This window comes from Hippopotamus amphibius, chromosome 5, assembly GCF_030028045.1.
Source record: "Hippopotamus amphibius kiboko isolate mHipAmp2 chromosome 5, mHipAmp2.hap2, whole genome shotgun sequence".
NCBI classification, from domain to species: domain Eukaryota; kingdom Metazoa; phylum Chordata; class Mammalia; order Artiodactyla; family Hippopotamidae; genus Hippopotamus; species Hippopotamus amphibius.
Window position 1 is genome coordinate 63349864 of NC_080190.1, and position 26194 is coordinate 63376057.

Sequence of the window (26194 nt, forward strand, 5' to 3'; positions counted from 1 at the left end):
GTTAACAGTATCGTACCAATGTCAGTTTCCTGGCTTTGAAATTATACTGTAGCTATGTAAGTTGTGAGCATTGGGGGAATCTGGGGTAAAGGGTTCATGGGAGTCTATGTACTATTTTTGTAACTTCCTGTGACTCCATAATTATTTCAAAATAAAAAGGTAGAAAAGTTAATTTCACCTGTTTCTACTATTTTTTTTAATGTGACTACTTGAGAATTGTAAATTATATATGTAGTTTGTATTATATTTCTACTGGGCAGTGCTGTTCTAGAGAGTTCAACACGTGCATTAGAATAAACTATGGGGTTGATTATTGTATGTTCCAGTCCTAATCATCTACAGTAGACTTTCCTTCCCCACAAAACTCTATAGTCAAATAACGTGATGGGTTAAACAACATTACACAGGTTTCTTTACAAGAGGTCTTCCCAGGGCTTTTAATACATAAATGTATATTATAAATCTAATACTCTTGTTTCACAGGAAAGTGAGGCACAGAGGGATTAAGTAAACTGTTTAAGATCACATGGCTAGTAAGTGATGGAGTCAGGATTCAAATCCAAGTAGTCTGTCTGAGGCTCCTCAGAGCAAATGAATAGTTTGAGATTTTAGTAAATTGTACCATTTTTGTATATAAAGACCTAGTCAGCAGAACTTGTACTTTAAATTATTTCTCAAATGGTGGGGCTGAATTTATGTAGAGTCATTTGTACTTCTTTCATTCAGTGATCTTAAAACCAAAAAATTGTCTGAGACTGGTGGTGATCAGATATGTGGATTCCAGCTATAAAGTAGAAACTTAAGATATATTTTAGTCTGTCAGAGAAATTTGGTTATGAAGTGACAATTAGATAATACCAGAGAAATATTAAATTTGATCATCGCTTTATGGTTACATAAGAAAATGTCTGCAATTTTTAGAAATGTATATTGGAGTATGTGGGGTGAAATGATAGTGTCTGCAGTTTTCCTTCCTTATTTCATAGATGACCAGAAAGCTGAAAAAAATACATAGATGAAAGATGAAGCAAATACACTAAAATTTTGATAACTGTTTAATGTAGGTGATGGGTCGGTCATATTATTCACTATACATTTATGCTTGAGATTTACCATTTTTAAAATGTTAAGCTTTATGTTTTATCCCAAACTGTTTTCAATATCTGTAATTTGAAACTATTAGGGAGGAAACTAAAGTTACTTCTTCAAAGTAAATTATCATTATAACACAAAGTAAAAATTACTTTTAACATACTATTATTTAGATGCATATAATCTTGACTGTGATTATTCACATTATTCTGACCCTTCTAGAGAATCATCTTTTGGGAGAGTTATCTTTAGGGAGTATCAAATCAACAATAAAGAACAAGTAACATAATCATAGTGGGTCAATAATTCTGGCCCAGTAAGTGCTATCAACAATTTTTTCCATAAATGATATTTTTTTTCACTCTCAGAATGGTCAGAATTAATTATAAAAGCAGATTTTTGGCTAAGCCCTGTTCTCTTTATTGGAAAATCACTTTCTTCTTCCTAGTTCCTAAAAAGCTTGTTAACTGAATTGCTTCTGTGTCTTCCCCTATTATTTAGTAGATAGTAAGCTTCTGAAAGGCAAGGAAAGATCACAGACTGATTTTCTTTGTATGGCTATCGTACAAAGTAAAGGTGGGAAGGGACAAGGAAATTACCATGTACTGAGGCCCTACTATGTGTCAAGCCCTATGCCATCACTTTAGATATGCTTTTAGATAAGGTCTTATTCCTATATTACAGAAATGAAGGCTCAAAGATTCAGTAATTTGCCTAAAATTAACAAGGCTAGAAAAAAGTCTGAACAGAAACCCAGATGTGACTGAAGATACCATACCTGTTATTACCCTGTATAGTTAATATTTAATTAATAAATGTATGGTTGCTAAAATTACATAGTTTAGTGGAGGAAAAAAATTGTTATTTGGGATTGAAAAGCCCAAGCTCAAAATCTATTGGTTATATAATGTTAAGCTGTGTACCTTTCTGATTTTTCATCTGCTGAAAAACTTAAGATAATCATACCCATCTTACAGAGCTGTTTTGAAAATCAAGATGTGAAAGTCTTTTTGAAAGCGTAAAACATTAATGTATGACATTATCATTACTTCCTAAATTACAACACGTCACTAGGGGTGGGAGGTGGGTCTTTAAGCCAGAAATATTTTCTTTCTCAAGTCTCAAAAGCAAAACTGATCCTCAAGGATTCTAAGTTGCAGAGGTGGGGAGGCAGTATGTGTAACGGTTATGACCACAAGCTTCAAAATCAGTTTGACAGCAGGTTTGTACTTCGGCTCCACCACCTTCTGGCTGTGTGATCTTTGGCATGCTACAATTTTTAAATCTGGGGTCTTTATCTGTAGAAAGTGCAAAATAATAGATACTATGTAGTGTCCTTATTGATAGGATTAAGTGAGCTAATGCATGTAAGCAGCTTTGCACGGTACTTGGCACTAGATTGTATTCAACTTTACTGCAGCACTCAGCTATTAACAGCTTCACGAGTTGTCAATGGCCATTGATACTGGGGCACGAAGCACTGCGGAAACTACAAAATGCCCTAGGAAACCCAGTCCCTGAGCTCAATAAGTGCAGCCCAAGAGGGCCAAGTCCTGGGTCAGCACAAGTAACATTCCCTTAGCTGGAGATGGAGGTAGAAAGGGCAAGTCCGGCAAGGCTGGGAGGAGAGAATTCCGAAGAAAATTTTCTTTTCCCTCGCCGTGGGAAAGGAAAAAGGAGCAAGGGACTGGTCAGGGAGGGTCCCCAGAGCGTCTGCGGCCCGCCTCGGCCTCCCCCGGCCCGGGCTGGGTGGCTGAGCAGTCCACTCACAGCTCCAAGTTCTGTGGCACCGCCTTCCGAGTGTATCTGGAGATCATCCTCCTCTTCCTCCTCAGCCGCGGCCGGGGCGGGCAAGCCAGGGTGGGGGCCTCCGGACCTGGCCCTCCCCCCGGCTCCGGCTCCGGCTCCGGCTCGGCCCCCTCCCGCCACCTTCCGGCCCCGTCGCGCCCCGTCTCCGCCGCCACTTCCCCAGGGTCCCCACCTCCCTAGTCTTCCGCCCGCCCTGCTTCCCCGCGGGGGCGGAAGTGACGAAGGCACAGGACCCCTGCCTCATGCCCCCGCCGACGCGCAACAGGAACGACGCCCGGGGTTCCGAGGTTGAGCCGGTTTCTGACTTTCAGAGTTTCCGCTGGTTCTGGTCCCAGACGAGCGTGTGGACCCATCCTGAGCCGGGCTTTGGCTGCTGCGGGCAGCTCCCGACCAGCTCACGAGGTAGGAGAGGCGGCTGAGGAAAGGTCCCTCAGCAGAGACTTGCTGGAGAGGCCCAGGCCCTAGAACCATGAGCGGAATTGACTTCATTTTGTTGGATGAGGGAGAGCGTCTGGTCTGAGTAAAGAGCCCTGGAGTCCAAGTCAGGTCTCTGCTGCTGGGTTGCTTCTCTTGCTGTGCTCCCGGTTTTCTCAAATGTACAGTGTGGAGTTAGCCTGAGTGATCTCAAAGCCCCTTTTAGTCCTGACCCTAAATCCTTCATAGCTTGGCATCATGGGGTAGGTGGGTAGTTATTATCTGTCTACCTGGGTTAACAGCCCAAATGATGATTTGGACAGACTGTAGTGAATGAGTGTCTGGATAGAAAATGCAAGTTCCTCTCCACTTCGTTTTACTGGTCCGTTAGAAAAACAAGTAAGTCTAAAAATCGAATTGCAGCTGCAAAGTGGACCATCCAGCTCAGTGTCTTCCTTTACCAAGCCTCAGCTGGCAGCAGTAGTGAGCTGGTACTTTTGTTTGTAAGGGAAACCTGTAGGAAATAGTTATTTACCACCTCCTAATATACCAGAGCTATACCCTCTGAGACCTGAAAAGGGGGAAAATTTAGGACAGTTGTAGGATCGTGAGCCATGGGCAGATTATTTGGGGGTGAAATGTTTTGTAGTTTTGAATTCCTCTATGCCATACAATGGGAAAGATTTAAATTCTACAGAGTAAAGGAGATTGCTCTTAAGGAAATTTAAATAATAAAAATTTAAACTAGGGAATGATTATAGAGATGATGAAGTAATAGTCTCATTCTACAATTAAGGAAAAAGCCCCAGCAAGAGTGAAATGCCCAGAATAACACAACTGGGACTACTGGCAGAGCTGGAACTTTTGATAATTTCAAAAGATGTTATTGCAGTGTTTCTGAAAGTGTGTTATACAGACCACTGCTAGTACAAGGGCAAACATTTTTTATTTTATTCTTACATACTTATTAGTTAATTGGGAAATGTGGTACTAGATTTCTATTTATTGTATTACATCAAAAGTTCCTTTAATGTAATTGTAAATATTAAAATGTAATTAAAAGAATGTTAAATAAATGTTACTGTAGTTGGTATGTGGTCAAGGCAAGAATCATAATGATGGAATGTGGATAACTGAATTTTTGGAAACAACATTAATGGAATTGCCTAGCATAGTTAGGGAATGGGATAGTACTTCTACATTCTATATGGTTTATATTACTGAAACTTTAAACGTTGCTTTCGAAGAAGAATGGAGGAAAATATGAAATTTTCTACAGTGGAAGACGCTGTAGAGTACCGCCTGTTCCTGATACCAGATGAACCAAGGAACCCAGAAGAACACAGAGAGGTTTTTCAAAAGTATATTGAGAAGATAATGACCCAGTTTGCACCTATGTTGGTCCCCTATATCTGGCAGAATCAACCTTTCAATCTCAAATATAAACCTGGGAAAGGTAAGGGTCTTTGCTTAAATTGCTTTGATATGTGTGACTTTTAATGTCATCTTTTTTTTTAATAAAGTTTCTTTTTTAAAAATAAATGTATTTATTTATTGGGTCTTCATTGCTGCATGCAGGCTTTCTCTAGTTTTGGCAAGTGGGGCTACTCTTCATTGCAGTGCGTGGGCTTCTCATTGTGGTGGCTTCTCTTGTTGCAGAACACAGGCTCTAGGTAGGCGTCAGTAGTTGTGGCACAAGGGCTCAGTAGTTGTGGCACACAGGGTTAGTTGCTCCTTGGCATGTGGGATCTTCCTGGACCAGGGCTTGAACCTGTGTCCCCTGTGTCCCCTGCATTGACAGGCGGATTCTTAACCACTGCGTCACCAGGGAAGTCCCACTTTTAATGTCATTCTGACAACAGTGATGTGTATTAGTGATGTATGTACAGTTCATTCAGTGTTGTCAGGAGATTTATATCCTGAACTTTTTTTGGTGTTTGCCTATATTCAGTTAAGCCCTTGAACTTAAACAAAACAAAACAAAACAAAACAAAACAAAAACCCTTTTTAAATTCATGTTGATGAAAGCTTTCTAATAGTCATTATCTTAGGAACTAATATATACTCAACATTATTAAGCCATGGCTCTTCTTTTGAATTTTAATTACTTCACTATGCCATAATGCATCTAGGTACCATCACTGAACAGGTTCAGGCATCTAGCTTCCTTAACCATAATTCTTTTAGCTGTTACTTTGTATTCCTCAGTCTTGATACTGTGTTTACTAGGCTACCTTGTTTCACATAATTGTTTTGGTAAGGATCTAAGTGGCTCTGCTTGGCTTATAAAGAGAAATACTTGGGCTAAATGACCATTATTTGCCACTCAGAAGCATTTTGAGTTTCCTTCACTGCTTTCCTGTATTGTCAGTGCTTGAGGTCTAACCCCTGGCCAAATTTTGTCCTGTCATTTCTTATAACTTTACTAAAGTTTACTAAAATGAATCATGGATAGGTGATCAAGGCTCTACTCATGCAGCAACTTCTGTGGGGTCTTGTTTTAGATCAGGAGCCTGGCATCTTGTGATATCCTCATTCTGGCTCTCAATTTAGTGATCATCTGTTATTTTTTGGCTAGAAGTTGGCAAACGCAAAACGTTAATTTTATTGAACTCCTATTCACTGAAATACGTGATATTTATTGTCAAGAACACTGTCCCATTAGCATAGCACAGCGCAGCCAAAACCAATTCCCTTTTTTCTAGAAAATCATTTTTACACAGTGTTTTCTTGTCTTGCTTAATGAGATTGCTACCACCTAGTTATCAAGCTTGTTAGTAATTCAAAATCATCCTCAACTCCTCACTTCACCATGTTCAGTCAGTCACTAAATCCTAGTGTGATTGCTTCTAAAATATGACCCCTCTCTACATTTGTTTGGCTACAGTGTAGGCCCTCTTGATCTCTTCATCTGAAAGACTGTAGTAGCCACCTGACTAACCTCTCTGGTTCCAGTGTCTCCAATCCTGAGGCTGTTGCCAGTTACCTTTGTAAGACACAAATTTGATCATGCCACTCTCCTGCCTAACATCCTTCAACAGTTCTGCATTGCTTTTGTATGAAATTCAAATTGAAGTTTAATATGCAATGTAGATAAAAATAGACATCCTAACTGGAGCTTCTCTAGTTGAAGAAACTTAGGAGATCTGGAGTAGGGAGAAGAATTGGTTGAGCAGTTCTTCCCACCTGTTTGGGTTTGTTTTTTGTTTTGTTTTGTTTTTTGCCAAGGCAGCTCTTGAAACACTCCACAGTACACTTGTTTGACTTTCATTCTGTTAATATGCTATATTACATTGATTGGTTTTCTTGTGTCAAATCATCCTTACATTCCAAGAATAAATCCCACTTGGTCATGGTGTACAGTCCTTTTAATGTGTTGTTGAATTCAGTTTGCTAGTGTTTTGTTGAGGATTTCTGCATCATTACTCATCACGAGTATCGGTCTGTAATTTTCTTGTATTGGCTTTGGCTTTAGTATTAGGGTAATGCTGGCCTCATAAAATAAGTTTGGGAATGCTTCCTACTGTTTGATTTTTTTTGTAAGAGTTTGAGGAGGATTGATGTTAATCTTTCTTTAAATGTTTTGTAGAGTTCTCCCGTGAAGTCACCTAGTTCTGGGCTTTGTCGAGAAGTTTCTTATTGTTAATTCAGTTTCCTTGCTAGTTATAGAGCTGTTCAGATTTTCTATTTCTGCATGATCCAGTCTTGATAAGTTGTGTGTTTCCAGGAATTTTTTTTTTTCCTTTTTCTGTGCCCTGCCGCATGTGGGATCTTAGTTCCCTGACCAGGGATCAAACCCCTACCCCTGCAGTGGAAGAGTCTTAACCACTGGACCACCAGGGAAGTCCCTGTTTCCAGGAATTTATGCATTTCTTCTAAGTTATCCAATTTGTTGTACAGTTGTTCATAGTGTTCCCTTGTAGTCCTCTATTTCTGTGACATAGTTTGTAATATCCCCTCTTTCATTTCAGATTTTAGTTATTTGAGTATTTTCTGTTTATTTTCTTAGTTCATCTAAGGTTTGTCAATTTTGTTGATCTTTTAAACCAACCCAGTTTAGTTGATTTTTTAAATATTGTTTTTCTATTCTCTATTTCATTTATCTCTGCTCCAATCTTCATTATTTCCATCTTTGAAAATAATTTGGAAAAATTTCATTAATTCCAGCTCTGAATTTAGTTTGCTCTTTTTCTGATTTCTTAAGGTATAAAGTTAGGTTGTTGATTTGAGATCTTTCATAACTATAAACTTCCTCTTGGCCCTGCTTTCACTGCATCCCGTATGTTTGGTATGTTGTGTTTTTGTTTTCATTTGTCTCAAGATATTTTCTAATTTCCCTTGTGATTTCTTCTTTAACCCATTGGCTGTCTGAGTGTATTGTTTAAGTTCTACATATTTTTGGATAATGTACTTGTTTGAAATTTTCTGCTAATATTCCCAGAACACAGTATTGTCTGTCGTGCCTCTGTGCCTTTGTACATACATATGGTCTCTCTTTCCGGAAAGCCTACTTCTGGTCATTTCTCCAGATGGGCCTAGCTCAGATATCACATACTTTATGCTCACGTAACCCTCAGTGCATACCTCTGTTCATCATCTTGTTTTGCGATGGCTTGTTGCCTATCTCTTATTGTCTAGACCCTAAACTCCTCAAGAGTAAGCTTCTTGTATTTTGTTTAGGATTGCAACTCCATCTCCCAGTATAGTACCTGGAGCATAGCCAGTCAATAAATGTTTGTTGAATTGAATGATTGCTTGTACTTTTATTTGCACTGATAAATTTATTTGGTTATATGATTGCTTTTTTTTTCTTGTTTTTAGGAGGTGTTCCTGCTTATATATTTGGCATGACAAAGTTTGGGGACAACATTGAGGATGAATGGTTTATTGTTTATATAGTAAAGCAAATTACAAAGGAATTTCCAGAGTTAGTAGCAAGGTATTACAGTTTTATTAAAAATTCTAAAGGAATTCTATTATTGAAAATGATTACATTTTATCCATTTAGTAATATTTTTTCTGTAGTCTGGTGGAAATTGTACAGATTTGTGATGTAGGTTTTAAACATGACTTCTGTGTTTTGTTCCTTTTCTCTTATGACTTCCATTTCTTGAAGAATTAAAGTATCATTTGAGAGTTCAAAAAATTTCAAACAAAACCTACTTATTTTAGGTTTTCTCTTTTTTTATTCTTGTTATGAAAGAACAAATACACATGGTAAATAAAATTCAAAGAATACAAAAGTGTGTACTGCTCTGACTTCCCAAAAGTAATCATCAAATTTCTTGTCTTAAAAAAAAAAATATGTAGATATACATATTAAACTCTTCTTTACTGTCTTCCTCTATTAGACTATACCTATATTTTTTTAGAAACCATATTCAGAAGAAGTTTAAAGAGAAATCAGTGAACAATTGTATGGATAGGAAGCGAAGTAGAAAATAGTGCATTCTAATTCAGTTTCTAAAATAGGAACTGATAATTCTCTGTAATTCCCAAGTTATGTCAGCAGAGGGCACGTCACCCACTTAAAATACCATCAACCGCCAAATTCTGGTCTTCTATCCACCCAGTCTTTTCCCCAGCAGAACAAAAAGAAAACAACAACAACAATTTTGGAAACGTGTTATATTGAAATTTCATATGTACATAGAGAGATGGGTACCTTCACGTACCCATCACCCAGCTTCAATAATTATCAACTCCTGGTGATTCTTGGTTCTTTCCCCACTTCCCCATCACATGGCAAGATTATTTTAAAACAAATCTCCAGTGGTATGCCATTTGATTTTAAATGCTTCAGGATGTAATTCTAAGAGAGAACTCAAACACTACTATTACCACACCTACAAATAGGTAGCAGTGATTTCTTAATAAATGATAGAATTTTAAATGAACAGACGGTGTCGATCTTTACTAAGATAATAAGGAGGAGACAATACCTTTCATGTGCTGATTCTGATATTTACATATGTAATGATGGTTCATACCTACACACTGGGCCTCTACAGCTCTTTAATAGTCATCTACTATCTTGTTTTTTTTAAAAAACAGTAGAAAAAGAAAGAAGTTTTTCCTCTATGTCTCTGCCAGATTAATCTTCCTAAAGTGGAGCTTGAACCATTTTACTACCCGGCTCTAAAACCTTTCATTCCTTTTGTCTATAAAATTAAACTTACTTGATGAACTATTTCAGTATTATAAAATAAATATAAATATGCATACATATTTATTGTATACTTATCTATTATAAATATTTTTAAATAAATAAAAGTAAAGAAAGGATAAACTTAAAAAAAAATTAAACTCATTCTCATTGATTCTGCCAACATTTAAAGCTCTTTGCAAAATGATATAACTATGCTTTTCTAGTCTTGTTCTTTACTAGTTGTCATTCTTCAAATATATACCTTAAGTTGCCACCTCCATGTTTTTGCTTATGCTATTCCCTCTCCCAAGAACATCTCTCCTTTTCTCAGTATATTGTATCTCCACCCATTAAAAGTGAAAAAATATAAAACAGTATATATAATGTGCTACCTTTTGTGTGACAAGAGAGGAAAGAATTTATATTCCTATTGGCTAGATTACACATAAGCAAACTCTAGAGGGATAAGCAAGAAATAACAATGGTGGAAGGGTTGGGCATATAGATACAAAAGTAGGAAAGAGACTTTTTCATTGTATAACTTTTGATTTATTTTTTAAAAGTTCTAATCATGTGACTGTGTTACCTGTTCAGAAATTTAAATTTTTTAAAAGTGATGCAAATGAGGCAAAACAAAATGATCTTTCAAAGTCCAATAATACCTCCTCCATAAAGGTTTTCCTAATCTTGGCTATATGTGATTTTTTTTTCCTTTTGAAACCTTATAGTACTTTATATATTTTTCACATTTTTTTCTACTGTTATTTATTTATGTACTTATTTTTCTCTCCTATCACCCTCGAATTCCTCCTTACAATCTTAGAGTCTCCTTCAGTGCTTAATGGTATCTTAAACATTTTGCTTAATTACAGAAATCTGCACATAGTACAAACTCATATATTTACTAAGATGAAGGAGAAAATGTGTTAGAACAAATCTGTTTGATTATTAGCAAATACGTGCTTTTTTGAATACAAAGTTGGAACTTCTTTTGTATTAGGATTGAAGACAATGATGGTGAATTCTTGTTAATAGAAGCTGCTGACTTTCTCCCTAAATGGTTGGATCCTGATAATAGCGCCAATAGGGTAAGTATACCCAAGTCTGGAAAATTTACAGAGATGAAATCATGTTGCAGTATTTTCATGTGTACCTAGAGTTTGTCAGTGCCTAGTGTGAAAATTAAAACATATAATTTTGCAGGTGTTTTTCCACCATGGGGAGTTGTGTATTATTCCTGCACCAAAGAAACCTGGAACAGTATCCTGGTTACCCACCACACCCCCAACAATCTCACAAGCACTGAATGTAATCTCAACACACCCAGAAGAAATTTTGGCTTCAGAATCTATACGAGCTGCTATAAATAGACGCATCAGAGGGTAAGAAAAATAACACTTTCAGTGCTAGTCAAGGAGCCTTTTGATTTCATGTCATTCAAGTGTTTCATTGAATCTAGAATTTCTTTCACCTAGGTTAATGCTGATTTTCATTTTGTCTTCATCCTTTGTGAAATTGACCAACAAATTAAACCGATGTGTTTTAAAATGAAGAAACAGATGTATCTTTTAATTCCCATTTAAAAGTGTTATAGGCCCAATATTTTTGCATTTATTTACCTGAGATATTGTGGCTAAGTATTATGTAGATCCATAGATAGAAAATTTCAGACCTTTAGAAATGAAAACCTAAGTGAGCACAATGTGTTCAGGCTTTTTATGTGTTTCTGGGTGTATATATGGGATTCTTTGACCTAGGTGGAGCACTTTAGGCTCTTTTCAGAAGAGAATACCTTAGTCTAATAACAGATTAGTTTAGCCATTCAAATTTGAGTACCTGCTAAATGTTTAGGACCATTCAGGGCTTAACAGCACATCTCCTTTAGCTTTGCTTCAGTACACTTTGTACAGTTTTTTAGGAGAATAAATTCTGATTTTATTTCCAAAGCATAGTAGTAACGTTTTTGGTTTGTTTTCATTGGACCACCTTAATCCCTTTTCTTTATTTTCAATTTCTTCCTACTTTTTTTTTTTTTTTTTCCTTCTCTCTCTTCCTTCCTGTAGTCTTTGGGGTATGTAGCATCTTTTTTTTTTTTTTTTTTGGTTTATTTGGTTTTTCAGCTGTGCCGCTCGGCTTGCGGGATCTTAGTTCCCAGACTAGGGATTGAACCTGGGCCCCTGGCAGTGAGAGCGCTGCGTCTTAACCACTGGACTGCCAAGGAATTCCCTACAGTATATTTATCTTCACCTCTCTTGTCACTCTTTCCATCTCATTCTTGATGAACCAAGACAAGGTAAAATGTTAAGGGAGAAGTAAATGGTATAAGAATCCTAGATACTTGCATATAATAAAATAAAAATAATTATGTTACCTGTTACAGATACCCAGAAAAAATTAAAGCCTCCCTTCATCAAGCGCACTGCTTCCTTCCAGCTGGCATTGTAGCAGTGCTAAAGCAGCGCCCCAAGTTAGTGGCTGCAGGAGTCCAGGCATTTTACCTACGGGACCCCATTGACCTACGAGCCTGTCGTATGTTCAAGACATTCTTGCCCGAAACACGAATAATGACATCGGTAAGATTGCTCTCTTGGTGATTTAGTTTCTCTCACTGGAAAGAAAACTGAACATTATTTTAATTCTTCACTAGGAAAAAATTGGAAATAATTCTGTTTCCTCATAGGAAGTTAATATACATTTTTTAATTTTTTCTTTTCTCCCATCCAGGGGAGGAACATTGTAAGAGACATGACTCTCTATTTTATATCTCAGTGTTTTCTAGCTATTTCTGACTGTATTTTCCCTATGTGAGTAATTATATCCTTAACAATAAAACACTTCATTTCTTCTGGAGAATTAAGAATTATGTTATATCATCTACCTGCCAAAATTGCCATGTAATGTAACTAATGATTTGAGTTACCTTAATGATAAGTAAATATAGACAGTGAAGGTAAATTTTACGGTATATGAATTACATCTCCATAAAGCTGTTACTAAAAAATGTAGACGGTAAATAGGTTGGATCTTCTTTGCATTTATATGAATATGAAACTCATAAATGAAGTTACTGTTTTTAACTATGAAATGATATTCAAATTTTTAATTTCAGGAAAAGACTCACATATTTTGTGTCCCGATCTCCAGGTCACTTTCACTAAATGTCTTTATGCACAGTTGGTGCAACAAAGGTTTGTGCCAGACCGGCGGAGTGGATACCAGCTACCTCCTCCATCTCATCCCCAATACCGAGCCCATGAATTGGGCATGAAGTTGGTAATGTTGAACCAGAGAATTTCATTTTCTTCCTTTATGTCAAAGGGCTCTTAACAGAATAATGACAAAGCTTAGAAATCTAGAAATATACTCTATTAATGTGAGAATAGCATTTCAAATAAGGAAAAATGGATTATTCAGTAAGTGATGATAGAACTGTGAAGCCATCTGAAAAATTAAAGTTGATTACTTCACACCTATACCAAAATAAATTCCAGTTGACCAAATATTTAAATGGAAAAAAGTGAAACCATAAAATTTGAAAGAAAACATAGGAAAAAAATTTTTCCTATTCATTTTGAAAATCTGAATAGGAAAGGCCTTTCTAAGCATGACTTGAAACTAGAAACTATAAAAGAAGAGATTGATAAATGTGATTATATAAAAATTAAGCACTTCTGTATGGAAAAAAAATCCATAAATATAGTCAAAAGACAGTAAGCCTGGAGAAAATATAAAATACATTTTGCAATTCAAATGACAGAGTTAAAAAACTAGCAAACGACAAAAGTTGATTTCTCTAATATATAGCATTCCTACAATTCATTTTGAAAAAAATAATACTAATCAATCAAAAACTGATCAGAAACCACTAACAGTCCACAGAAAATAAAATACAAATGATTTTTATGAAAAATGTTGACACTTGGTCATAATAAAAGAAATGCAATTTAAAGCTACGAAACAGTGTTTTTCACCATGTGATTGGCAAGTATCCAGAAGTTTGATAATATATACTGGGTTGGTAAAAATATATAAAGAGGTACCCTCAAACATTATTGATAGAAATATAAGGTGATTCAGTCTCTTAGAACAGTTTGTCACTTTCCATAATATTTAAAATGCACCAACCCTTCTGCTCAGCATTTTCACTTCCAGAAATTTATCCTCCGTATATTTTACTTGTGCCCAAAGACATACGGGGATACTCATGAAAGCATTGTTTGTAGTAGTAAAAGATTGGAAACTACCTAAATGTCTATTAGTAGAGGAATAATTGGATAAATTATGTTCTGTCCATGAAGTGAGATGGAGAAATTTGTATGTGCTCATATGAAATGATCTCTAAGGCATATCACTAAGTGAAAAACAAGGTTCAGAGCAGCGTGTATGTTGCCATTTAGTGATGAAAGGGATGGAGTAGGAGGATATACATATCCAGACATCCACATATCTGCTTGAGTGCATAGATTACTTCTGAAAGGATATGCAGAGAATTGGTGACAGTGGTTTTCTCTAGAGTGATCAGGCAAGCCCCCATTAGAATTATTTTGCCATGTGCATATATTATATTTTTTAACCAATGGACTTTTAAAATGAAGTGATTCCCTCCCTTTACTATGCCTGAGACTGCTTAATTCATGTATAATTCTGTCAGACAGGAAACCTTTTGCAAGCCTCTTTCTTTTAAATACATTTATTTATTTATTGGCTGTGTTTGTTGCTGTGTGTGGGCTTCTCTAGTTGTGGCAAGCAGGGTCTACTCTTTGTTGCAGTGCGTGGGCTTCTTAGTGTGGTGGCTTCTCTTGCTGTAGAGCACAGGCTCTAGGCGCTCGGACTTTAGTAGTTGTGGCTCTCGGGCTCTAGAGTGCAGGCTCAGTAGTTGTGGCACATGGGCTTAGTTGCTCTGTGGCATGTGGGATCTTCCCGGACCAGAGCTTGAACCCACATCCCCTGCATTGGCAGGCGGATTCTTAATCACTGAGCCACCAGGGAAGTCCTTGCAAGCCTTTTTTAAGCAAAAAAAGAAATAAGTTTAAATTTCTAGTTTTTTAATCAGAAAAGAAATCTCTTTGAAGAGAATAAGAATTCTTGTTTTGTATTATTTACTTCCCCTTTATAATTTTTAGTAATCTATAGAGTTTAAGAACATTTTAAATGTTATTTTTATTGAAAATAAAAAAAATCTGAAAATGTAGTCAGATTTTTTTTCATAAAATTCAAACAGTGTTATAAATGTCCACATACCCATTTGTCCAATCACCTAGTTCTTAAGTCTGGTTAAATGGAAAGAAAATAACCTAATAATAAAAATTCTGTCTTTTCCATCTAGGCTCATGGATTTGAGATCTTATGCTCCAAATGTAGCCCACATTTTTCTGACTCCAAAAAATCCCTTGTGACTACCTCACCACTCTGGGCTGGCTTCCTTGAAAGTCTGAAAAAGAATGATTACTTTAAGGTAGGACTTGCAATGCATTTTTTTAAACTGTACAATCCAGGGAAAGTCAAGCCAGTGATTTAAAGTTCTATGGTCTATATTTAATGTGTGACATAATTGTAGCAACTAGAGTTAAAAGGGACCATTCTAGTTTGGTGGTAATAAGAGAGTTTTTTAAAAATAGCTATTAAGTGATGTGCACAGATGGACACCAAATAAATGTTGGAGAGGAAAACAAATAAAAAAAAAAAAGAAGAAGAGAGTTTTTATAAACTGTTTCCAATATTTTAGAAAAATTAGTAACATCTGTATAAAGTGATAAAAGTTATTATTTGTATCAGATGAACAACTTGCACAAATCTAGAAAGCAAATGTGAAGACACCAAATAGAAAAATTAGTAAAGACATGGATTAAAAAAATTACAAAGGCCAACTAGTAAATTTCTCTTAAAATATCCACTCTCACAAGTAGTAAAGATATACATATTGACACAATAATAAAGACTGTTTTTCACATATATGAAAAGGGTGTGAATGATATTCCATGCTGTTGAGAATATAGTGAAAATAATATACGTATACATTGCTGATAACATTGTAATCATTAGACCCTTAACTGGAAAGTAATTTGGTAGTGTGTTCCAAGAGCTGTAGAAGGGTTCAAATTTGGAACCTTCACTTTAAATAATCTACTTTAAGGAAGCATCCAAGAAGTAGAAAAGTCCTTAAGAATATGGTGATTTTAAAGACTGTGTAGCAGTTTGGAAAACTGCTTATAGTATATTTTTTAAAGAATGTAAAATATTAAGTATGAATGCAGCTATAGACATGCATGTGAAAGATCGAAGTGATAGTTAAGGTGGGTTACAATGTTTTTTGGCTCTATTTGTACTTTGTTTTGTAAATTAATTACTAGTTAATCAATTATTTCTTTTTTTTTTTTTTAGAACTTTTATTGAGATACAGTTAACAGACAATAAACAGCATATATTTAGAGTGTACAATTTGGTATCCCAATCTCCCAGTTCATCCCCCCCCAACCCTCCCCACTTTCCCTACTTGGTGTTCATGTGTTTGTTCTCTACACCTGTTTCTCTGTTTCTGCCTTGCATTTCCTCTAATCAATTATTTCTTAATAAGTTAAATAATAGAAAATGATACAAAACCTTCCAAATTGGAAAGAGGCCCCTAATGGTGAAAAGGACTAGGGACCACTACATTTAACCTAGTCCCTTTTTTGAAGAAACTGGAGCCCAAACAGGTACATCAATGACAAAACAGGGACTAGGAGTCAGGCCTCATGATTTCTGAACAATACATCATACACTGCCTCCCTGAAAGTTGCTGGTGAGCAGGTTATTTTAATGATACCATATATAAAGTGTTCTGATGGGCATTATTATTTTTTTAGGGACTGATAGAAGGTTCTGCTCAGTACCAGGAAAGGCTAGAAATGGCAAAGAACTACTTCCAACTCTCTGTAAACCGACCAGAAAGGTGAGTTTATCACTACCTGAACAAGGCAGCAGAGTGATAACTTGCCAGAAGTTAAGGACTTACTTACTCTTGAGATAGTTGCAAATGTTGGAGTTTCCATATTTAAACAGTTAATGGCCAGGCTCACGACTGCTGAAGGAGCTGGGGTTGGGGAGAGGTGGTGGTGTTATGGAAGTTTGCTGTCACTGGCAGCCGTCACCACTGCCACCACCACCACCACCACCATCACCGTCATTATCATCATATAATGGCTAACATTTATTGAGTACTTGCAAAGCATAGGCCACTAACTCATTCAATCCCCCTTAAAGCCCTTCAATAGGTACAATTATTATCTTCCCTATTTACAGCTGAGAAGCTGAGAGCAAGCGAGATCGAGTAATTTGCCAGAGGTTACACAGCTGATAAGTGACAGACCTAGGATTTAAACTCAGGCAGTCTGGTTTTGAGCTATGCACTTAATTCCTGTGTGAGTTCTGGGCTGTGTTTAGCTTTTTTTTTTTTTTTTTTAATTTATTTTATTGGCTGTGTTGGGTCTTTTTTTGCTGTGCACGGGCTTTCTTTAGTTGCGGTGAGTGGGGGCTCCTCATTGCCGTGACTTCTCTTGTTGCGGAGCGTGGGCTCTAGGCGTGTGGGCTTCAGTAGTTGCAGCACATAGGCTCAATAGTTGTGGCTCACGGGCTCTAAAGCCGCAGGCTCAGTAGTTGTGGTGCACAGGCCTAGTTGCTCTGCGGCATGTGGGATCTTCCTGGAGCAGGGATTGAACCCATGTCCCCTGCATTGGCAGGTGGATTCTCAACCACTGCGCCACCTAGGAAGCCCCTGTGTTTAGCTTTTTTAGATGGATCTGAAACACAGGATGAAGCAGGCATTCAGCTTCCAGATCAAATCTATTCTATTTGATTATAATAGAATTCCTATTCTAACCTGCCATATATTTCCTGGGGGAAGAAAGAAATGAACATAGGATTGGAAGGAAATGGCTCCCCTTTGAAAATTGAGTTTCATTTCTGGTAAGGGTGGAGTAACATAGAATAACCGTGTGCTAATTATGATAATAAACCCTGGACAGAATACAAAAAACAGTTATTTGAAGACAGTGGAGAACAACAAAAGCAGGCAAAAATCAGAGGGAATAGGACCCTTGAAAGAAGAAAATCACATTTGTCTGACCTGTCCTCTGAGGGTACTTCTAGTCAGTGTGGCTCAAGGAAAATGGAACTCCTGCTGAAGTTCTTATTTACCTGAGGATTCGAAGGCCAAATTTGAATATTGGAAAAAAATCTGTTTGTGTTTGCAAAATTGAATTTGAGGTACTTAAAGCTATTAAATAACATGAAAGAAATAACTTTGTATATGTTATGGTTAAAAGGTCCCGAGTTGGACCTTTCTCACCTTCTGAGATGGCCCACACTCTGTCTGTGGAGTGTGTTTCTCTCTAAATAAATCCACTTCTTACCTATAAAAAAAAAAAAAAAAAAGATCCCCAGTTGTGTGTGGGCGTGTTTTTTGTTTTGTCATTGGGCTTTTTATTTTATTTTATTTTATTGTCAAACCAATCTGGTTTTGAACTCCAGTCATTTTACCCACATCTCAGGCATCACATAATTGTGTAATAAAATGTTCTTTGAAGACTGCACGAAGCAAAGTTGATGTTAAGAGAACTCTAACCTCAGTGTCTGTGAGATGGTAATGACTTTACAGGAGTCTTTTCTCTTTTGTAAGTGTCTAGGGGTGCCTTTCTCCCATTCCCATCAGTTTTATGGCAGTAATTGGAAAAGAGGATGCCTTCTTAGAGTATCATTTAAGAAAACTTGGGAAAGAAGGTAAAGGAGATGGCCCTGATAGTTAGCGGAATCTCCCCCAGATGATTCCTGTCACCTCTAGGAGACCACTCCCCTTGTTGAAAAGCGTTACCTTATAGTCTTAGGTTGAAGAGAAGCTAAGAAATTAGAGAGACTCATATGTAGGAGAGTTAGGGCTTCTCCCACAAGATAAGATAGATTGATGGTTGGGTTAAACATAATAAAGTTTTTTGTTGTTATAAAAGTAACATAGTCATTCATTGTAGCAAATACAGAAAGACATAAGAAGGAAAAAATGTATATCATGAGTAAACCACTATTATTCTGATCTACTGCCTTCCAGGGTTTTTCTTCCCCATACCCAGTAGATTTTAAAAAAAATTTTTATACTATATAGAAACCTTGTATCCTGTACATATATTGTTATGATCTTATATTTTCCCGAGACCTTAAAAAGTTTTGATAAACGTATTTTTAAATAGCTGCACAACATTTTAGCAAATGAACCATAATTTACTTACAGCAAATAGCTTAAATATCCAACTTTTTAATGAGTGTTGCAGGAGAGGCTTCCATTCACCAGGATAACTTCTAAACAGTTTGAAACCAAATTCACATCTCCCTCCAGACTTCTTCTTGACTTCCCAATGTTTTTATTAGCTGAATTAATATCATAGACTGTTTCTTGCTGTCTTTTAATAGTACCACCATCCTTCTCATCACCTAGACCTCCTGACTCTCCTTGGATCCAGTCCTTAAATCCTGTTTACTATTATCTTGTGTCTTGCATTCCTTTTCCTTACTGCCCAGCTAGCTACTCTGATTACTCTAATTCTTGAACTATGGGTACACCTAAACTTGTTTGTCAACCTCTAGTGACTCTTCCAATTCAACCATTAGAGCCAGGAGAATCTGCTTGAAGTACGTCTTTAATCATGTTACTCCCCTCTCCTAAAAATTATTGGAGATTGTAATAGTGAAAAATTACAAACAATCTAAGTGTCCATCAATAGTAGATAAATGAATTGCAGTATGTTTATATGATGGCCTACTATCTATTAGTTAACCAGAGATTAGCTAAATATCCATAAACCTAATTCAAGATTTCTTAACCTTGACCCTATTGATACTTTGGACCAGATAATTCTTTGTTGTGGGGAACTATTCTGTGCATTAATATAAGAGGAAGCAACATCCCTGACCTCTATCTAGTAAATTCCAGTAGGACTGGCTCCCCCTCCTCACCAATTGTGACAACCAAAAATGTCGCCAGACATTGCCAAATTGTCCCCAGTTGAGAACCACTGGTCTAAATGAATAGATTTCAAAAACATAATGTTGAGTGAAAAAAGCAAGTTGTAAATATGTAAAATATGGGTGCTAAATTGTAAAAGTACACAAAATATCTTGTAGTATGTATAGATACATATATCTTCATTCACTCAATAAATAATTATTATCTCCTATGTGCCAGGCCCTATTCCAGGCACTGGGAATACAACAAGTGAATCTAAAGTCTCCCTGCCCTTATGGAGCTTATATACTAGTGTAGGAGAAAGACAATAAACCATTATATGATGTTAGATGGTAATGAGTACTTTGAAGAAAAAGCAATGTTTGGAGAAAGAGGTGTAATTGCTGCTCTTCTAGATAGGTTGGCCAAGGAAGCCCTTCCAAGGAATTTTTCTTTCAGAAGAGATCTAGGGAAATGAGGGAATGAGGCAGATATTTGAAGGAATAATATTTTAGGTAAAGAGAACAAACAGTAAACACAAATAGTACACACACACACACTCTCTCTCTCTGTCTCTCTGTCCCTATCTTTCTCTTTCTCATACTCAGTGGCTCGGAAGGATTCTTGTGAGAGCAGTCACCTTTGGCAGCAAAGAAATGGATTGGAACTGGTAGTGTTGATCATCAAAGGAAACGTTAACTTTATCATATTTTTTTTAAGTACACGCACATATTACTAGTTTGGTTTTTATGTTAAATGTATAAATGTAATCATATATACACTAGAGGTAAATATAACAATATTATAATTCTGCATGGTAGGGATATGGACATTTATTAATATTACCTTTTCGACTTGTCTATATTATTTAAATCTCATAAAACAAAAATTAAAAATAACAAGTCATAAGTGATTACCTGCTCCTTATTTCATTGAGTCTAAACTTAACCATTGAGTCTAAACTTGCTGTGCTCTCATCCAAGCCCATCTGTTCAGCCTTAGTTTCCCCCCTTAAGCCAAACTGAACCCCATTTGCTTTCTGAACATGTTTCTCACTTCCCTGCCTCTGTGCAAATGCTTGTTTTTCTCCTTGCCTAATTTCTGTACCCTATCTTACCTGTCAAAATCCTCTTGATTCTTTAAGGCCTAACTCAAATTCTTCCATGATCTCTCTTGCTTTTTTTTTTTTAATTTCTCTGCCTCCACCCCAATGAATGTAATTACCTTTTCCTATGACTCTTTGTATTGATATCATTTGGTATTCCTATGTGACTTTATATGTTTGTAATTTTTATGATTATTTGTATATTTCTTTTCTCTCTCTTAGTAATATTTACATATTATGGAGTAGGGATAGTTTCCTATTACCCACATGATTTAGCAAGGTATGCAAATATTTATTAATTAAATGCTAGTCCATTATATAACTTGATTTGCTCCATTATAAACAGTTCAGACAGGGGTCCATAAACTTATATAACAAATCACATCACCATCTTAAAATAACTCACTCATCGTATAAATAATCTCTGCATATTTCCTTATCAGTTTATAGGAGGAGGAGCACAAAATAGTATCAGAAGACTTGATTTCAAGCCTTTGCCCTGTCCAACTAAATGACCTTGCAAAAGGTATAGAAATTCCCTGGGCTCTGGTTTTCTCATTTGTAAAACAGGATTATTACCTTCTCATAATAGTAATTAGAGGGCTAAATAAGAAAATGTATTTGAAATGCTAGCCTAGCATTTAATACATGATAGGTTAATTTTTGTTCATACTTTAGGCATGCTAGATTAATTTTTTTTTAATTTATTATTTATTTATTTTTGGCTGTGTTGGGTCTTCATTGATGCACACAGGCTTTCTCTAGTTGTGGTGAGCGGGAGCTACTCTTCGTTGCAATGCATGGGCGTCTCATTGCGGTGGCTTCTCTTGTTGCAGAGCATGGGCTCTAGGCCCACAGGCTTCAGTAGTTGTAGCATGTGAGCTCAGTAGTTGTGGCACTTGGGCTTAGTTGCTTTGTGGCATGTGGGATCTTCCTAGACCAGGGTTCGAACCCATGTCCCCTGCATTGGCAGGCAGATTCTTTTTTTTTTTTTTAAAGTGCTTTATTGGAATATAATTGCTTTACGCTGTTGTGCCAGTTTTTGCTGTACAACAAAGTGAATCATCTGTATTTATACATATATCCCCATATCCCCTCCCTCCCACAACTACCTCCCACCCTCCCTATCCCATCCCTCTAAGTCATCACCCATCATCAAGTTGATCTCCCTGTTTTATGCAGCAGTTTCCTACTAGCTATCGGTTTTATGTTTGGTAGTGTATATATGTCAATAACATTCTCTCACTTCGTCCCAGCTTCCCCTTTGCCCCCCACCACGTGTCCTCAAGTTGGTTCTCTAAAACTGAATCTTTATTCTTGCCCTGTCACTGCACTCATCAGTACCATTTTTTTAGATTCCATATATGTGAGTTAGCATACGGTATTTGTTTTTCTCTTTCTGGCTTACTTTGCTCTGTATGACAGACTCTAGGTCCATCCACCTCATTACAAATAACTCAGTTTCATTCCTTTTTATGGCTGAGTAATATTCCATTGTATATATGTGCCACATCTTCTTTATCCATTCATCTGTTGATGGGCATTTAGGTTGCTTCCATGTTGGCAGGCAGATTCTTAACCACTGCACCACCAGGGAAGTTCCTAGACTAATTTTTGTTCATACTTTCTTCTGGGTTTTCTTTTCCTCTTATATATGAGATACATGCACACATGTGCACGCACAAAGGTGAGTCAAAAATTATCCACACTCTGGCTGTAGAATTTATTTTAATTAACATTTAGAAAAGACAAATACATCATTTTTTGACATAATCTCCTTGCTTTTCAATACACTCTGTCCATCTGTCAACAACCTTTTGTATTCCCTCATTAAAAAATGTTTTAGGCTGAGCTGCAAGAGCCATGAATGCACTGCTGTCTTCACTTCTTCATCAGAAGTGAATCTTCTTCCTCCTAGGGCTGCTTTCAGGGGACAGAACAGGTGAAAGTCCGATGGACCAAGATCAGGACTATAGGGAGGGTGCTTTAAAACCTCAAAATGAAGTAATCCACAGCACTTAGGTTTCAAAAAGTTTGTGCGAGATGGGTACCGAAACAACACACAGAAGAGCATAAACAGAAGCGTTTGGATGGATATCTGCAAACAAAATTTGGATTGATACTCAAAGGAAGGTGAAAGTTTCTTAAAGAGAATCATTACTGGTGACAAGACATGGATTCATTACTACGAGCCTGAAAGTAAACAGCAGAGTATGGAACAGAAACATCCTCAATCACCGACCAAGAAAAAGTTCAAAAGTCAACCATCATCTGGAAGATTGATGCTTACAGTTTTCTGGGATTTTCAAGGGCCAGTATTGGAGCATTATCAGGAAAAACATTCAAAAATCAACAGTGCTCGTTACAGTGAGATGCTTATTGAAGAGCTAAAGCCTAAACTTTGGATTAAATGCAGAGGACTGCTATCCAAGGGCGTTGTGATCTTTCATAATGCATGTCCACACACTTCTGCCCACACTGCCAACACTCTGCAAAAACTTCCTTTAGAAGGAAGGAAGTTCTGATCCTCCGTATAGTCCTGATCTTGCTCCGTCAGACTTTCACCTGTTTGGTCCCCTGAAAGCAGCCCTACGAGGATGAAGATTCATTTCTGATGAAGAAGTGAAGACAGCAGTGCATTTGTGGCTCATAGCTCAGCCACGAATTCTCTCATTTTTTAATGAGAGAATACGAAAGCTTGTTGACAGATGGACAAAGTGTATTGAAAAGCAGGGAGAGGGACTTCCTAGGTGATGCAGTGGTTAAGAATCTGCCTGCAGGGGACATGGGTTCAAGCCCTGCTCCAGGAAGATCCACATGCCAGGGAGCAGCTAAGCACATGCGCCACAACTATTGAGCCTGTGCTGTAGAGCCCATGAGCCACAACTATTAAGCCCATGTGCCACAACTACCGAAGCCTGCGTGCCTAGAGCCCATGCTCCACAACAAGAGACGCCACTGAAATGAGGAGCCTGCACACCACAATGAAGAGTGGCCCCTGCTTGCCACAACTAGAGAAAGCCTGTGTGCAGCAACGAAGACCCAACACAGCCAATAAATAAATAAATAAATTTAAATAAATTAAAAAAAAGAAAAGCAAGGAGATTGTCAAAAAATGATGTAGTCGTCTTTTCTAAAAATTAATTAAAATAAATTCTATAGCCAGAGTGCAGATAATTTTTGACTCACCCTTGTATATTGAAACAGTTATACTAAATCAGCGGTTTCATGATGGTGTTGCATGGAACCTGCTGCAGAGCCAAAGGGGAAGGCAGAATGGGCAGGTCTCTGAGCCTCCAGCCTCCATTTCAGTCAAAGTAGTTTTTCAGGTTTTTTTTTTCTAGCTTTATTGAGGTATGATTGACAAAATGATGAGTTATTTAAAGTGTCATCGTAGTGATTTGATATACATTATGAAAAGATTCCCACCACCTAGTTAATTAACAGATATGTCACCTCACATATGTGTGTGTGTGTGAACATTTAATTTTTACTCTCTTAGCAAATTTCAGTTATGTAATACATTGTTACCAACTATAGTAACCCTGTTTTACATTAGATCCTCTGGCTTTATCTTTTTTTTTTTTTTTGGTGCACGGGCTTAGTTGCTCCGCAGCATGTAGGATCTTCCTGGAGCAGGGATCGAACTCGTGTCCTTTGCATTGGCAGGCGGATTCTTAACCACTGCGCCACCTAGGAAGCCCTTTATTTATCTTACAGCTGAAAGTTTGTACCCTTTTACCAGCCTCTGCTTATTTCCCTCATCCACTAGTCCCTGGCAACCACTTTTTAATTCTATGTTTCCATGAGTTTGATTTTTTTTTTCATCTTTGTTGGAGTATAATTGCTTTACAATGTTGTGTTAGTTTCTGCTCTACAACAAAGTGAATCAGCCATGTGTATACATATATCCCCATATCCCCTCCCTCCTGAACCTCCCTCCCACCCTCCCTATGCCACCCCTCTAGGTCATCACAAAGCACCAAGCTGATCTCCCTGTGCTATGCAGCAGCTTCACACTAGCCATCTATTTAAGTTTGGTAGTGTGTATATGTCAGTGCTACTCTCTTACTTAGTCCCAGCCTCCCCTTCCCCCCTATGTTTTTGAGTCCATTCTCTATGTCTGCATCTGTTGGTGGGAATGTAAAGTGATACAGCCACTATGGAGAGCAGTATGGAGGTTCCTTAAAAAACTAAAAATAGAGTTACCATATGACCCAGCAATCCCACTACTGGGCATATACCCTGAGAAAACCATAATTCAAAAAGATACATGTACCATAATGTTCATTGCCACATTATTTACAATAGCAAGGACATGAAAGCAACCTAAATATTCATCGACATGTGAATGGATAAAGAAGATGTGGCACATATATACAATGGAATATTACTCAGCCATAAAAAGGAACGAAACTGAGTTATTTGTAGTGAGGTGAATGGACCTAGAGTCTGTCATACAGAGTGAAGTAAGTCAGAAAGAGAAAAGCAAATATGTATGCTAACGCATATATATGGAATCTAGAAAAATGTTACTGATGAACCTAGTGTCAGGGTAGGCATAGAGATGTAGATGTAGAGTTTTTTTTTTTAATATTGCACATATAAGTGATACCATGCAGTATTTAACTTTCTCTATTTAATTCCATTTAGCACAATGCCTTTAGGGTGCATCCATATTGTTGCAAATGGCAGAATTTCTTTCTTTCTCATGGCTGAGTAATATTCCATTGTGTGTATGTATATCCCTATCTATCTATCTATCTATCTATCTATCTATCTATCTATCTATCTATCTATCCCACATCTTTATCCATTTATCCGTTGATGGACACTTAGGTTGTTTCCAATCTTAGCTATTGTGAATAATGCTGCAGTGAACATGGGTGTGCAGATATCTCTTTGAGATCCTATTTTCATTTCCTTTGAATAAATACCCAGAAGTGGGATTTTGCTGGGTCATATGGTAGCTCTATTTTTAATTTTTTTAAAATAAATTTATTTAGTTTATATTTTATTTATTGGCTGCATTGAGTCTGTTGCTGTGCATGAGATTTCTGTAGTTGCAGCACGCGGGCTTATTGCAGTGGCTTCTCTTACTGCAGAGCACGGGCTCTAGGTGCACAGGCTTCAGTAGTCGCGGCGTGTGGACTCAGTAGTTGTGGCTTGTGGGCTCTAGAGCGCAGGCTCAGTAGTTGTGGCACACAGGCTTAGTTGCTCCGCAGCATGTGGGATCTTCCCAGACCAGCGCTCGAACCCGTGTTCCCTGCATAGGGAGTTCAGAGTCTTAACCACTGGACCGCCAGGGAAGTCCCCTTTTCTCCACATTCTTGTCAACACTTATCTCTTTTATCTTTTTGATGATAGCCATTCTGACTGGTGTAAGGTGTTATCTCATTGTGGTTTTTATTTGTATTTCCCTGATGAGTAGTTGATGTCTTGAACACCTTTTCTTGTCTTGTATGTCTTCTTTGGAAAAATGTCTATTCAATTCTTCTGCCCATTTTTAAATCAGATTGCTTGAGGGTTTTTTTTGTTTTGTTTTGTTTTGCTGTTATGAGTTCTTTATATATTTTGGATATTAACCCTGTATCATATGTATGGTTAGCAAATATTTTCTCCCATTCTGTAGGTTGCCTTTTCATTTTGTTGATGA

The 26194-nt window shown here is 37.1% G+C and overlaps 2 protein-coding genes across 11 annotated transcripts in view; one reads left to right on the forward strand and one right to left on the reverse strand.

Annotated features, from left to right (window-relative positions):
- Nucleotides 1-2994, reverse strand: part of FAM149B1 (family with sequence similarity 149 member B1) — a 59163-nt gene extending 56169 nt beyond the window's left edge. For all 7 annotated transcript variants that reach the window (XM_057735859.1, XM_057735854.1, XM_057735853.1 and 4 more), the window contains exon 1: nucleotides 2863-2994. In XM_057735859.1, the coding sequence (XP_057591842.1) occupies nucleotides 2863-2909 (47 nt within the window). In that variant the 5' untranslated portion in view covers nucleotides 2910-2994. The remainder of the gene's footprint in view (nucleotides 1-2862) is intronic.
- ECD (ecdysoneless cell cycle regulator) overlaps nucleotides 1-26194 on the forward strand; it is a 57117-nt gene that overhangs the window by 24557 nt on the left and 6366 nt on the right. The window contains exons 1-9 of one of the 4 annotated variants that reach the window (XM_057735850.1): nucleotides 3027-3303; nucleotides 4595-4771; nucleotides 8137-8254; nucleotides 10464-10551; nucleotides 10667-10845; nucleotides 11844-12036; nucleotides 12608-12736; nucleotides 14790-14918; nucleotides 16309-16394. In XM_057735850.1, coding sequence (XP_057591833.1) covers nucleotides 3144-3303; nucleotides 4595-4771; nucleotides 8137-8254; nucleotides 10464-10551; nucleotides 10667-10845; nucleotides 11844-12036; nucleotides 12608-12736; nucleotides 14790-14918; nucleotides 16309-16394 — 1259 coding nt within the window. In that variant the 5' untranslated portion in view covers nucleotides 3027-3143. Of the gene's footprint in view, nucleotides 1-3026; nucleotides 3304-4562; nucleotides 4772-8136; nucleotides 8255-10463; nucleotides 10552-10666; nucleotides 10846-11843; nucleotides 12037-12607; nucleotides 12737-14789; nucleotides 14919-16308; nucleotides 16395-26194 lie in introns of those variants that run through there. The other 3 variants (XM_057735848.1, XM_057735849.1, XM_057735851.1) reach the window with 3 other exon arrangements.